The sequence below is a fragment of the Heteronotia binoei genome, chromosome 1 (assembly GCF_032191835.1).
Source record: "Heteronotia binoei isolate CCM8104 ecotype False Entrance Well chromosome 1, APGP_CSIRO_Hbin_v1, whole genome shotgun sequence".
Classification (NCBI taxonomy): Eukaryota; Metazoa; Chordata; class Lepidosauria; order Squamata; family Gekkonidae; genus Heteronotia; species Heteronotia binoei.
The window spans coordinates 98,779,137-98,794,215 of NC_083223.1; the positions used below are offsets into that span (position 1 = coordinate 98,779,137).

Genomic DNA, 15,079 nt, shown 5'->3' on the forward strand with positions numbered 1-15,079 from the left:
TCCTTTTCCAGTTACTTACTTAACTCTGTTATACCGATGTTTCTCATCTCTCACAGAAGTTTTACCATTTGTTGTTTTCCCCCAGCTGTTCAACACGAAAGGGGACCAAGGACATCTACGATAAGGAAACAAGTCGCTCTTTATTTCAGAGGACACAAGGAAGATAATGGAGCCACCCCTCATTTTCCCTCTGCAGCTCTACCTACCCCAGCTTTCTTCACTGCTGTCACACAGCTGGAACCCCACAATTTAGAACTGGCTGCAGTTTCTACAACATCAGAAAGGCAGACTTTGGTGGGCTTGGCTCAACCAACTCCAAAGGTCAGCTCCTTTTTTTTTATTGATTCAGTGAGAATTAATGTTAGCCTAACAACCTTATGAAAAATATATCAGTCAGGTTTCATAGTATTTATGCCTTTTCAAATGGGCTTTCTTTGGTGTGTGTGTGTATGAGAGCGTGATATATAGCCATGGGTATTGTTGCATACAATCTGCACATTACTGCTCTCTGACACAGCCATTATTGTTATTACTATTAGTATCGTATGGCATTGTGTGTAGTGTAACCAGGAGATCCTAGGATTGTCTGGCAGCCAGAAGTTCTAGCTCTTCCAGCATTATGCACCACTAGATCGTGAGCTAGACTTGTTTTTGAGAAACTGCCCCAGTAAGTCTAAAAGTGAAATACTGTTTGTTATTTTCCTTGGTCTCTTGGTGGTTGTTGACAGAAGTAGTATCCTTTTATAAGCAGTTGAATATAGGGGTAGGATTTGTCAAAAGATCATAGCCAAGAGGTGCATTTTCCAATGCATCCTACTGTACTGATTTGCATGTGTCAGTGTTACACTGCTTACAAGAACAGACTTGTGAATGGGAAGTTACCTGCTTAAAGCTGGGGAAATGTCTACATGGCTCTGTGTTCTTGGTTCTGCAGTTTTCCTTCCTGCATGCACTATTCTCACTACAGTTGCCTATGGATAATTGTTAGAGTTAACCCTGTCATTATAATGGATGGATTTCTAATGAGGGTGGGCCACCATTTGTCAAGGATCTTATTAATTTATTAAAATATTTGAATCCTGTTTTTCCTCTTGGTTCAAGGTGGCTTACAGGTAATATTTTAAAAAATTACATATTAAAACCAAACAAAATTAAAAAAAAACCCCAATACCTTTATTTCCCCTAAAAGATGCCAGCTGTCCATACACCATGAAGTGTCCTGGCAAACATACAAACTTTGCAGCACCTCCTAAAGATCTCCAGTGTGGGGGCTCCTCTCTTCAGAAAGCCTGTTCCACAGACTAAGGGCTGTGATGCAGAAGGTTGATGCTAGGCAGGCCACCCAAGCAGGGGAGGACAGCCAGGAAGTGGCAGCCTGAAGACTGCCGTTAGTACATGGGACCATATAGGAGGAGACAGTCCTTCAGATATGTGGACTCCAGGCTGTGTAGGGTCATGAATAGCAAATTGAACTGAACTCTGAAACAAACTCACAGCTAATGTAACTGTTTCAAACTAAGCAAGATAGCTCTTGCCAATAATTGACCAGCTGGATTCTGGACTAGCTGCAGTTTCCCAGTTGGCTTTGAGGGCAGCACATTAGAGTAATCTAACCACAGGTTTACAAAAACATGGTTCAGTATGACCAGATCAGCTAAGTTAAAAAAGGACAGAGTTGGCAAACTAGATGCAGCTAATAGAAGGCATTGTTGGTCACTTCACCAATCTGATTTTCCAATACGAAGGCTGGATCCATGAGTGCCCTCAAGCTCAAACTGCTATGAAAAAGCTAACTTCATCTAGGGGGCAAGTGAATCCAGTGTCTACAGCATCAGCCTTCCTTACCAGCAGGACTCACTTTGTAGCAGGAGCTCCTTTGCATATTAAGCCACACACCCCTGATGTAGCCTATCCTCCAAGAGCTTACGGTAGGTCCTGTAAGAAAAGCCCTGTAAGCTCTCAGAGGATTGGCTACATCAGGGGTGTGTGGCTTGATATGCAAAAAAGCTCCTTCTACAAAGTGAGCCCTGCTTACCAGCAATACTTCTGTCATGTGCATATCTCAGGACCTTCACAATATGGTGCATGAGTTTTTGGTTTTCCTTGTTCGACTAAATAGCCACCATTCCCTTGTATGGAATAAAGCGATAGATCTGACTTTCCAGTTATTCCCCACTTTGCCTTCAATAGTTCTTCACCTGGCTGCCCTAGAAAGGAAATAAAGGCCATGTTGGTACTCTCAGCTTCCTTTAGGTTGAGTGAAGACTTTTGAAAAGCAATAGGTCTGATCCCATTGAGAATTTCCATTGCAAAGAAGGGGGCAGAAAAAATTATGGAATAATTGGAGGCCTGAAAGTTCAATTCTGCTGACAGACATGCTATCCATTAGCAGAAAACTTAGTCTGGATAAAAAAAACCTTTTGAAGATCTAACCAATTTTCTATATTCAGCAACATCTTGTTGGGATGACCTTATAACAATAGCCCATGTTACTGGTTTCTGAAGTTTTGCCTACCACTGTCCATTTTCCTTTTTTCCTTTGAACATGCCCTTCTTCGTAAGGGATAAAAAATTCTCTATATAACCAAAGTTTAGTGCTTTCCCAAATAACTTTTTTTTTAAAAACCCTTTTTAATTAGTATCCACATGAAGTCAGCAGTACTCCAATGTATCTCTATGAAGTGGCTACAGAATCTGTCTGTGAATCAGCGGCAAGACTTCTCTTCATGAGTATTAAATGGGCCAAGAGTGTTCCAGCCTTTTCTACACTGTCACTGCAAGACCAGGTAAAATTTATATAGAATGATTTCTCCCCCCCCCCCCAGTAGAATTTAGGTAAGATGAAGGCTGTGAGTCTTACTAGAGAATGGTCCTATTAAAGTTATGTGACATTTGCTTCTAAATAAGCATGCTTAGAATCAAGCTGCTGGTTTTTCTGGCTCACAGCCAATAGTTTCAATTAAGCTGAGATTTAAATGAATGAGAATAGAATTTATTCCATTGGTTTCCCCCCAGATAAATTTGTTCTTACATTATGACAGTTTGTTGTGGCAGGCAATGTTGTGTGCAGTTAAGAGTTCTGTAGACTGTGTATTTAATGCCCCCCTCCTTAGATCATGTTTATTCACATACTTCAAATGTGCATCACATACTAAAATTCAACAAGAGATTCTTCCAACATATTAAATACTTATGCGAATGTTGGGTCAGTTTGTAGCTCTGTCTGACAACTGTAAACTTGCAGTGCAAAATAAGAAAAATTCACACTGTAGTTTCCACAATCAAAATGCACACAAGACTAAGAACACCTGCCAGATGTGGATGGTGGGATCCTTCCTGCCCTCTGCACACTCAAAAACCCAGTTGCAGGAAAAGAAGATGCAGGAGTTTAATTAAGTGATATTCTTAATTTTATTTACCAGCGAGCTTCTTCAGTAGTCACTATTTGAGACACCGAGCTCGTTAAGATCAGGTTTCTTACTTCTGCAATAGTGGAGGGGGGGGGGGAGAGAAGAGCAGCATTTTTATACCCTTCTAAATGTCAAATGACATCTTATCCCCTAGTTCCTTTAAACTGCATTTGTTTTCTTCTGCAAATGCAGCTGGCAAGGAGCAGTTGAATTGTTTAACCCTTTCTTCCCTTGGAATTAATGTCAGGGGTGGTTTTTCAGAGAGAAAACAGCAGAAGAAAAAGGGATTTAAATAGCTTCTCTCTTGTTCTCTACCTCTACAACAGCATTTGCAGAAGAAACAGATATTATGCTCCCCACAAAAAAGTTTTGAGTGTACAGCCTAAGAAGGCAGGGAAGAGATCTGCAGGGTGAAAGAGGCAAAGTAAAGGGAAATTTGATTAATGGGGGAAAGCTCCATGTTAAGAGGAAAGCAACTTGTCTCAAGTCCAGACTGCACAGAACCTGAATGTCAGCACCATCACTTTTTTAAAAGTTAAGAGTGAACCATGGCGAAGTCTCAGGTCAGAGTCATGACCAGAATAAGAATGATTTCAAAAATCCTTGATTTCCTCCTTTTCTTGAATCTGCTCCCTCCCTTGCAGCTGTTATTACTCCTGGTTAGGAATTGGGGTGGGGAGAGAGGGAGAGAGAGATTAGATAGGCAAAGTTTACTTCTCCTAGTTTTATTTCCTATTAAAGCTAACAGCAAGGGTCAATGTTTGTTTCACTTAAAGAACTAGGTTTAAAATGCACACTCTTGAAATGCTGGATAGAGAGTGTGTGATAACTGTGACTTCAGTCTGGGTTTGTCAAACTCTAAGTGGGGCCTGGAGATCTCCCAAAATTACAGTTGATCTACAGGCAACAGAAATCAATCCCCCACAGAGAAAATTGAAGGCTGGACATTAAGGCATGTACTTGACAGGCTCCATCTCCAAATCTCTAGGAATTTCCCAACCCAGAGTTGGCAACCCTACTGAATTCCAGTCAGATTTTTTTCACTGGAAGAAGGACATGTTGCTGAGAGGTGGGTATGGTGGGAGGGAGGGTGAGACCAAACCAGGAAGCCCTGCGGCTCTTGCAGCTCCAGAGGGAATGCCTGAGGAGACAAAAAAGCAGCTCTCCTGACAGTATTTGCAGCCTTGTGGTGCAGATGCACCCACTGGTCAGTGTCTTCGAAAAGTGGCTAGAGGTACATGTACTTGGACAGCATTTTGCAATGGTGGCAGTGCTGTAGGTTGCGTTTGAGGGCCTTTTGCTGAGCTGTTGAAGGTGAATTCAGACTGTAATGATGTTTCTTAGAATGGCAGTCCTTCACGCCTTTCCAATACTACTGAAAAGGGCACAATCCTGACCTTTGATGAATTTAAGACTTAACTGCTTCCAGCATTACTGCTGTCACTATATGGGATTTCTATTTAAGGCCCGGCTTAATTTGCTTTACCATGGAACTTTTGCCAAAAGTATGTTTCTGTTGAGAAAAACGGGACTTAGAAGTGAGTGAGTGTGTTTGTGAGAGAGAACTTTTTCTGAAATGAGAGTCCTCCTTAATATAGCAGGGATGGCTTAGTGCAGATTAAAGATATCACTAAGCATATCTCTGTAAAAGAGGCCTATTATCTATGACAGGAATCAGATTATCCTGTCATTTCAAATGAACTAGCTGCACATCTAACATTGAAATTAAAGGCAAATTTCATGTATCAATTCATGAAATTAATCTCCCTTTAAAGCCCAAGGATTTTATTAATTGCACCATTATCCTCTTTGGATTTTAGAGTCCAGGCAGTGGGTTGCAAAGTTTAGGCTTTCCCTAAATTCACATTTGCAGACTTCCATTTTTTTCTTCCATTGTTCTCCAACTTCCATGAAATACAAATTATCATTTCAACAGAAAAAGAAATTAAGTTGTTCTTTGTACTGTTGTTTATTTTATTTATTTATTCGGCTTATATCTTGCCCTCCCCACCAAAGCAGGCTCAGGGTGGCTTACATTCCACAAAAGTAATATAAAAACCAATATTGATATAAACCACAAACATAACAAATATACATAATAGATACAAACATAAAATAGTATCAGGTGCTATTTTGATCTTAAAATAGAATATGTTAATGTGTTGATAATGGTGGATAGCTGACAGTTCATTCCATGTTAAATTTTGTTGTTTGGCTATTACTACTAAATGTTCTATCAGGAAAAGGTCCTAAAGTCGCGATTGTGCATTTGAGGTGGGCCAGATAGTTCAATGTCTGTTGTTATTGTTCTATGTGTAGCCTGATCCTGCGCATATTTACTCCATTGCAAATCCCACTGAGTGCAATAGGACTTCATGAGGGTAGGTATAGGACTACAGCCTTAATTCTACAATTACTAGAAAGTAGTGACAGAATGATTAAGCAGGTAGGAGTGATTCAGGTGGGTAGCCATGTTGGTCTGAAGCAATAGAACAAAGTTCTATTGGCATCTTTAAGATCAACAAAAAATTCTGGGTGAGATAGGCACAACTTCATGACCACAATTATAGTCATGTAAGACCCCCACAAGTATGAAATAAAAAGCCTGTCTGCTGAGTCTCCTAAAGGCTAGGCAGTGGTAACAGAAGGAGTTAAATATTTAATTATGTTTTATATGTTTTATTGGTTTTAATGGTAGTAATGTAATGTTGTGAGCCGCCCTGAATCCGCTTGCGGAGAGGGCGGGATATAAGCTTAATGTAATAAAATTAAATAAATAAATAAATAAAATGCTGGCAGCAACACAATGAGAAGAATATGAATAGCCCCCTCTTATATCCCCACTTTTCCAAGATTTGCTATGTCTGTGCTGTGGCATAATTTGGGAGAAGGGTCCACCAGAATGGTTGACCCTTAAATTTGTGAGATGAAGGATATCAGCTTCCTCAATTGGCAAAGTCAAATTCTGAGTCTTCTTTGGACTGTTCCTCTTTCATAGTCAGTAGAAGCAGGACAATCATTCCACTGTTTTGTTCAAAAAGTCACTCTGGGAATTTATCATACATCTTTGACATCCTTCAAGAGAGTGACAAAGTTGAGGTGTTTATACACTAGTGTGGGGTTGAAGCCATCCTTTATATTCAGCTGAGCTACTCTTTACAGCAGGGGTCCCCAATGTGGGTGTCTGTGGGCACCATGGTGGCTGCTAACCCCTTTCCTGTTGCCCACCACTCCAAGTGCTTTTAGAAAGTGGCGTGGGCTATATGGGGCCTTTGCCAAGCAGGGGTTCTGATTGGCTCTACAGTTCTGCCTGCAGTGTTGAAGAGGTACTATTAGAGCTATATATAACCTAGCTCCAACATTTTGTGGCTAGTTCTGCCTCTTGCAGCAGCCAATCTGTAATTGTGTCCACTGCCCTGTGTCAGAATTTTAAAGGTACCCACAGGCTCAAAAAAGCTGGGGACCTCTGCTTTACAGGATACTTAGACCATTCCCTGGTAATTTAATGACATGATTATCCATCAGACAACCATATTATTCAGCATGGAGGGGCAGGTCCAAGTACTGTACTTGAATGGGCTGCACAGGCTTGGCTATATCAAAAGTGCTTTCACATGGCTAAAAGTGCTTTTCCCTACAGTCCAAGATGTGGTTATGCCTCAGCCTGTGTTGATCTTGCAGTTATCCAGTATAAGGCCAGCCCTACCTGTACACATCACACAGCTGGATTCCCACAATAAGCTGTGGAAGGGTTCTTTTCTTATGTTCAGAGTATAAAAAAGAGCAAGGACATGGTAGGCCTATTGCGAGGGCAAGAAAGTGAAATTGTAATGGGTAATGAAGAGAGGGTGGAACTGCTCAATTCCTATTTTTCCTCCTCTTCTGAGGGAAACGGTGCTCAACATGGCAAAAACAGAACATATAAGAAGGGTATGAAATTCCAACCTAGGATCAGCATAGGGATAGTACATAAACACCTTGTTTCTTTAAATGAAACTAAGTCCTCCGGGCTAGATGAATTGCATCCAAGGGTTCTAAAAGAGCTTGCAAATGTAATTTCTGAACCTCTGGCTATTATTTTTGAGAATTCTTGGAGAACAGGAGAGGTGCCAGAAGATTGGAGGCGGGTGAATGTTGTCCCCATCTTCAAGAAGGGGAAAAAAGACAATCCGGGTAACTCCCGACCCGTCAGCTTGTCATCTATACCTGGAAAAGTTTTAGAACAAATCATCAAACAGTCGGTCCTGGAACATTTAGAAAGAATGGCTGTGATTTCTAAGAGCCAGCATGGGTTTCTCAAGAACAAGTCATGTCAGACTAACCTGATCTCTTTTTTTGAGAAAGTGACTACCCTGCTGGATCAGGGAAATGCTGTAGACATCATTTATCTTGATTTCAGTAAGGCTTTTGATAAGGTTCCACATACTATCCTTGTTGACAAGTTGGTAAAATGTGGTTTGGATCCTGTTACCATTAGGTGGATCTGTAACTAGTTGACAGATTGCACCCAAAGAGTGCTTGTGAATGGTTCATCATCCTCTTGTAGAGGAGTGACAAGTGGAGTGCCTCAGGAATCTGTTCTGGGACCTGTTTTGTTCAACATCTTTATCAATTATTTGGATGAAGGAATAGAGGGAATGCTTATTAAATTTGCAGATGATACTAAATTGGGAAGGGTTGCAAACACAGAAGAAGACAGAAACAGGATACAGGATGACCTTGACAGGCTGGAAAACTGGGCTAAAATCAATAAAATTAATTTTAACAGGGATAAATGTAAAGTTCTGCATTTAGGTAGGAAATTCAATGCATGGTTATATGATATGAGACTTGTCTTAGCAGTAGTATGTGCGAAAAGGATCTAGGGATCTTAGTGGATCATATGCTGAATATAAGTCAACAGTGTGAGGCGGTGGCTAAAAAGGCAAATGCAATTTTGGGCTGTATCAACAGAAGTATAGTGTCCAGATCACGTGATGTGATGGTATCGCTTTACTCTGCTCTGGTAAGGCCTCACCTGGAGTATTGTGTTCAGTTTTGGGCGCTATATTTTAAGAAGAATATAGACAAGCTGGAATGGGTCCAGAGGAGGGCAACAAAGATGGTTAGGGGTCTGGAGACCAAGTCTTATGAGGAAAAGTTGAAGGAGCTGGGGATGTTTAGCCTGGAGAGGAGGCGGCTGAGAGGTGATATGATCACCGTCTTCAGGTACCTGAAGGGCTGTCATATAGAATAGGGGTCCCCAACCCCCGGGCCGGGGACCAGTACCCAGCCGCGGCCTGTTTGCAATGGGCCTCACAGCCTTGCCCTTCCACAGCCTTGCCACCCCACATGACACCTCCTCCTCCTCCCCCATTTTTACCATTTATGGCTGGGGAAGGGGCGGTGAAGTGCCTCCCAGGCTGACCTCCCCCCCACGATCAACTGATCAGCTGGGAAAACTGCTGCAGCAGCGATGAGGGATGCTGCCCTTGCCTCCTTCCCGGGGGGGGGGGGGTCGGCCTGGGAGGAGCTTCATGGCCCCTTCCCCAGCCTTAAAGTGGTAAAAAACAAGGAGAGGGAGGAGGCTGTGCAGGGGGCAAAAGAGGGAGGAGGATAGATTCAAGTGGGCAGCCATGTTGGTATGACGCAGGAGAACAAAGTAGGAGTCAAGTTGCACCTTTAAAAGGTGGCAAGGCTGTGGGGGGGAGGCAGGAGGAAACGGGGGAGGAGGAGGCGGCGGCAAGACTGCGCGGGAGGGCGAAGGAGGGAGAAGGAAACAGGGGAGGAAAATGGGAGAGGTGCCGTGGGGGGAGTGCAAATTGGGCACCCCCACCCTTCTGGCCCTGGGGCCGCAGTCAGTGGGCTGGCCCTGGGGTCAAAAAGGTTGGAGACCACTGATAGAGAGGATGGTGTGGAATTGTTTTCTGTGGCCCCGGAAGGTAGGACCAGAACCAATGGGTTGAAATTAAATCAAAAGAGTTTCTGGCTCAACATTAGGAAGAACTTCCTGACCATTAGAGTGATTCCTCAGTGGAACAGGCTTCCGCAGGAGGTGGTGGGCTCTCCTTCCTTGGAGGTTTTTAAACAGAGGCTAGATGGCCATCTGACAACAATGAAGATCCTGTGAATTTAGGGGGAGGTGTTTGTTGTGAGTTTCCTGCATTGTGCAGGGGGTTGGACTAGATGATCCTAGAGGTCCCTTCCAAGTCTATGATTCTATGAATGTCCTGAATAGAAAAATATGAGTTACCCCACTTAGAGCAACATGCCTAAACATAGAGTGAAGGAGGCAGGTACCTGAACTGTCACCTAAGTAAAACATTCTAGATACTAACCAGGCCTTGTGTGAGATAGTAATCATATTGTATAACTTGACCTCCTTGTCCAATCATGTTACCATTTAATTGAATAAATACTTATGAGAAAGTTGGCTGTGAGGCTTAAAAAAGCACAGGGGGAAGTCTGACCTATAAACTCAACTCAGATTTGAAATTTGCTGCATTGAATTCACCTCTTATTTGAGTAGGATCCAGTGTGGCTCATGCCTCTCCTGTGGCAGCCAGGCCAAGAAAGCCATGCTCTGAAGGCAGAGGTCCTTGCACCCGGTGAAAATGCTGGTCTGGCTCCTCTGTGAAGAGGAGTACATAGCTCCAACTAGCCAAGTCTGGATAGATAATGGTACTTCATGTATGTGACATGCAAGAATGTTTAGGTATTCTTGTTTTCACATGCCAGCCTCTGTATGAAGACTTTTACAATTCAAAGAAGTACCCCAATATTGATATTAATAATATAAATATATCACTGGAGGGCCCATAATTCTCAAGCTAAACAGACCTGGCCTGGTCCACACCTGGTCAGCCTCCCGCAAACCCAATGTATATAGTCTGGAGCTAGAAGAAAGGCAGGATAAAAATGTAATGAATATTCCTTGCAGCTCATGGACTCTTTTGTCAAAATGAGAAAGGGATAACTAAAATATTCTAAGGCGGAAACAGTGGTGCAGACCTTTTGAAGCCATTTTAAAAACAACAGAAATTTACATATTGAAATTGTTTATCAATCTATAAATTATACACTATGTTATATCGTACCTCTATTATATGACAGCTGATGCTTTTGGAAGACGCTTGGAGGGAACTGTTTGTTCTAGGAATAGCACAATGGGCCATTCCAGTTGATGCTAACACTCTACTGGCTGTATCGGGTAAGAATTGCACAATTTAATGACTTTGTTATAGAAATTACCATAAAAATACATTACTGAAAAAGGACAACATGTAAAGAATAACAAATCCCTTCTAAACAATAGAGTATACCTGTCATTTATAAATCTATATTTAAATGCAAATAATGTTTTGTTGCATTCACGACTGCCTGCATTGTCATTTAAATGCAAATTACTGTGTTTGTTATCATCCAAGAGAAGATTTCATACTAACTTTTCTACAATATAGTCAGTTTTGTGTGGAAGCGGATCTCGGAGAATAACAATTGAATAGCTATTGATACATGTGATTTCCCTACCCCCAGAAATCAATTTATCAAGTACTTCAAATGGCTTATTAGCGTATTTATTTCATATGTTTGTGTTCCAGGCATGAATGGTGACAACACAGATTCTCAGAAGCTGAATAAGATTATCACAGAAATACAGGCGTTACAGGAGGTTGTGGCCAGATTTCGACAGCTTCGTTTAGATGCTACAGAATTTGCCTGTCTCAAATGCATTGTCACTTTTAAAGCTGGTAAGAACACAAAAATAGTCTTGTTTAAATCAAAATCAAAAGGCAGCATGATAGCTCAGTGTCACATTGCAATAAGCATCACGCATTAACAATTATGCTATGTAAACTGCAAAGCAGAGCCTCTGTTCAGCTGGAAATGAAAATGCCAGTGTAAAAGCTGTGTGCCCATGCCCTTTGAACTGGATGCCTTTAAAATTCCCTGCAGATTCAGGCAGCTTTCTTTGGGAGAGCAATAGCTTTGTTCTCAATTGTGAAGGAGTCAAGTTTATCATCATAATTAACTTTATGTGATAGTATTGCCTCACAGTGACGGTCTAGTATGATGGTATCCAGGCCAATATGAGGACCAACATTGCATTGTGGAGGGATTTATAAGGAGCTCATTGTGATCTCTATGATCAGGCAACACTGCGCATCTTAGTGGTACAACGCACACAACATATTCGAACAATATAAACATACAAGTTTCTTCCCTTAAATATTTACTAAAGTCGATGCTTTGGTATCTTGTAAAAGCATGCCCATATTTGCTGGCTGATATTAAATCAGTAGCAGCATTACTTTAATCTCTTACTTGGTTTTCACTTCCCATTTAATGAGATTTTATGTTTTTTTAGAAAATTGTTATCCATTGGGGTGTTCTAGGGTGGAGTGCCCAAAGATCAAGCAATTTTGTCTTGAGCAGACAAAAACCCACCTGGGTGTGTCACACCTGTAGGTGTTAATATGAAATTGCTAGGTAATGAAATTGCTAGGTAATAAAGTACTCAGGTAATAATATAGTGGACTCTTTTCTTTTCAGTACCTACGCATAGTGGTTCTGAACTGAGAAGTTTTCGGAATGCTGCTGCCATTGCAGCTCTTCAAGATGAAGCTCAGCTCACCCTGAACAGCTACATTCATACCAGGTGAAGACACTGGATTTAATTTTTCAAACACAGAATTTGCTGTATCTGCAGTATAGTCAAGGCAGTTGAATTAGCTGAGATATGTTAGTAGAAATAAAGTGAATCTGATGAGGAGCACAAAGAATTCAGAAATATAGGAGGTTCTTATCAGCACTTTAAAGAAATGTTTCTAAGGACTGGCTCTCATTATGTAGGGTTCAGGAGATGTTTGGAACTTTTATCTTGTTGAGATTTAACAGACTTTCAGAGATTTGCATTTATATGAGTCTTTTCCAATGAAGGTTATATAACCAAAGGGCACAATCCAGTCAAAGTAAGCTCTGTTAGGACCCACTGGTTTTAAACAGGAGAGCTGTAGTACAACTCTATGCAGGAATATTTCACTCTAAGCCTATTTACTTTAATGGACTTACACTTGAGCAATTCTGCATAGGGTTGCTCAATTAGGCATCTTATGTTCACCTCTTTCCCACAGAAATCATTGGGATTTAAGTTCTTAACTGTGGATGGATCCAGGGCCAGTTCTCTGAGCAAGACACTTTTGGTGGATTGTTGTAGCATAATAAGGGATTGTAGCATAATTTTGGTACTGGTCAAAGAAAAGATGTATGAGATGCCATCATTCAGGTTGAATGGAAGACTCTGCAGGAAACCTGCCTCATTTTGTTCTCATGCAAGGACAAGGGAACAACAATTCAAAGTCTTTCTAGAATCCAGGTCTCTTATTAGCCCTTTGATAAGGTTGGCCTTGATAAGGAAATGTTTGTTATGCTTTCTGGTCAAAAGAGATTCATAGAGATGCATTTTTCCTGCTGTGCTAACCTGCAAACATTCTGGTTCCTGATGGGGCTAGCTGCTGCACAGGTGAACCCATGCATGTTGAATTTGCTCAGCCCCCATTCTAGAATCTAATGAAATGGAGGTTGCCCTTACACCTTCCTACCCATGCCAAGCCTGCCCCACTATCTTACCCAGCAAATGCCAATAAATGTCCATGCCTCTCCCCCTTCATTTTCCTCTTATTTCTTCTATTGCCTATGTATCTATTTTTCCTTCCTTTCCTGTGTCCTCATATAGGCAGTTAAAATTCTGTAGTTATTTAAAAGGTGGCAAATCTGATAGTAGTATGAGTCTGATATCACCCAGAGTATATTATGGTGGCTGTTGAACAACCTAGTAGCTATTGTAGTCCAGGGATGCCCTACTGTAATAAAATATGAAAATGTGCTTTCTAGTGAAGGAATTCACTGATTTATATGCATTCCTTGAATGCAAAGTGCGTTGAAATCTATACAGAAACAGATCTTAAATAAACATTGACAGGCAAATTAAATGTGGTAGCATAAAACCTTCTGAAGGAGACCGTGATACAAGTGACTTACTCAAGTACTATTTGAATCTGCTGGCTTTAGGATAACCTGTTTTCCAGGGGGAAAGAGAGGGTGGCCCAACACAGCTCCATAAGCTTCATGCCTTAATGAGGACTTGAACCAGTCTCCCCAGGGCCAACACTTGCTTTATCTACTCCAGTGCATTGCTTTGAGATTTGGATTCAAACTTTAAAAAAAAGATATGCTACTGTGTTGCAGTTTTCACCAAGACAAATAATTTCAATTTTTAAAACATTAATTTTTACTTTGCAGGTACCCAACACAACCCTGTCGTTTTGGGAAACTCTTGTTGCTTTTGCCAGCTTTACGTTCAATTAGTCCTTCAACAATAGAAGAAGTGTTTTTCAAAAAAACCATTGGAAATGTGCCAATTACAAGACTTCTTTCAGATATGTACAAATCCAGTGACATTTAAATTGACCTGGCAATTTTTAAAAAATCAGGATGGAAATTTCTGAAAACTTTTCAAGCTATGGAGAGTAAGCCTCAGCTTAAAAAAAAAAAACCTCTACAGGAAGCTGAAGCCTGAAGATGTTTACTCTATTGACAAAATGGGTCCAATAGATAGGATTCTGCTGCCTTGAAAAGAGTGACAAGTCCGTGGACAACTATTGTGCTCCTCAGAGGAACTGCAGTGGATGGAACTTGACTACTGCTTCTCCTGTAGCTGTGTGGTGGAGCCAATTCAGTTGTCATTCATAGTTAACAAAGGCTGTGCTAGTCTGTCATTTAGCTGACAGATTTGACAGGGTAAAGAAAAAGGTATAGTTTTGTTTTCATTTTTTGAAAATTTGGGTAACCAAACATTGTTGTAAAGTGTCATGAGGTGGCCTTCAAAAATGTTTTTTTTAAAGTAGCTTGTTGGTGAATGGTTTTTATATGACAGGCAACATTGAATACCAGGTTATCAAAACATTTACTTCAGTTGTAACATAAAAGTGGCCTTTGTAATGTTTTGGGGTTTTTTGTGGCAAACACATTCTGCGTTCAAATAGGCCAGGCCTCCCGTTGAAAAAAACCATGAATTTGGTGAGCTTTGCTTCTGAATCTTGCCAAAATTTCAGTTCATTTTAACATCTCAGACAGAAGAGCTTTAAAAAAAAAAGTTAAACATACAGTAAGTGAAGATTAAACAGCAAAACCAAATAAAAGCAAATAAAGAGGATTGATTCAGTGAATGGATCACTGTCCCACTGTCGTAGTGCTGAAACCAAAGGCAATGACGGCCAAACTCTTTGTCAATGAGATGTACAAAAAGGAGACCTGACTTGCCAATTACTGCAACAGTTTGAAATATCGTATCAATGATGGAAAATGGTTTCGCAATACAAACCTTTCCTGTGTCTTTATAGAAAACTTCCTGTTGAAAGCCTTGATATCTTTCATGCAACCACTACCACCTACAAGAATATATATTATGAGCTGCTTAATTTGTTGAGACTATTCTTATGGAAAATTTAGGGGGGAAATTTAAGATAGCTGCTGTACTTTTAGGAACTAGCACTGAGGAAGAAGAATCAGCACTTGAAGTATCATAGACTGAGTAAAACTTCTCTTGTACAAAGTGGATTAACTGATTTGTGAAGTTAAGATTGTACTCATTGTATTTACAAAGAATAAAAATATATTAAAATTTAAAA

At 40.8% G+C, this 15,079-nt stretch overlaps 1 protein-coding gene across 1 annotated transcript in view; it reads left to right on the forward strand.

Annotated features, from left to right (window-relative positions):
- The window catches only part of NR2E1 (nuclear receptor subfamily 2 group E member 1), a 30,627-nt gene extending 15,548 nt beyond the window's left edge, over nucleotides 1–15,079 (forward strand). Inside the window, exons 4-9 of the mRNA XM_060237852.1 lie at nucleotides 86–321; nucleotides 2,640–2,786; nucleotides 10,503–10,599; nucleotides 10,991–11,140; nucleotides 11,943–12,048; nucleotides 13,692–15,079. Coding sequence (XP_060093835.1) covers nucleotides 86–321; nucleotides 2,640–2,786; nucleotides 10,503–10,599; nucleotides 10,991–11,140; nucleotides 11,943–12,048; nucleotides 13,692–13,854 — 899 coding nt within the window. The 3' untranslated portion in view covers nucleotides 13,855–15,079. The remainder of the gene's footprint in view (nucleotides 1–85; nucleotides 322–2,639; nucleotides 2,787–10,502; nucleotides 10,600–10,990; nucleotides 11,141–11,942; nucleotides 12,049–13,691) is intronic.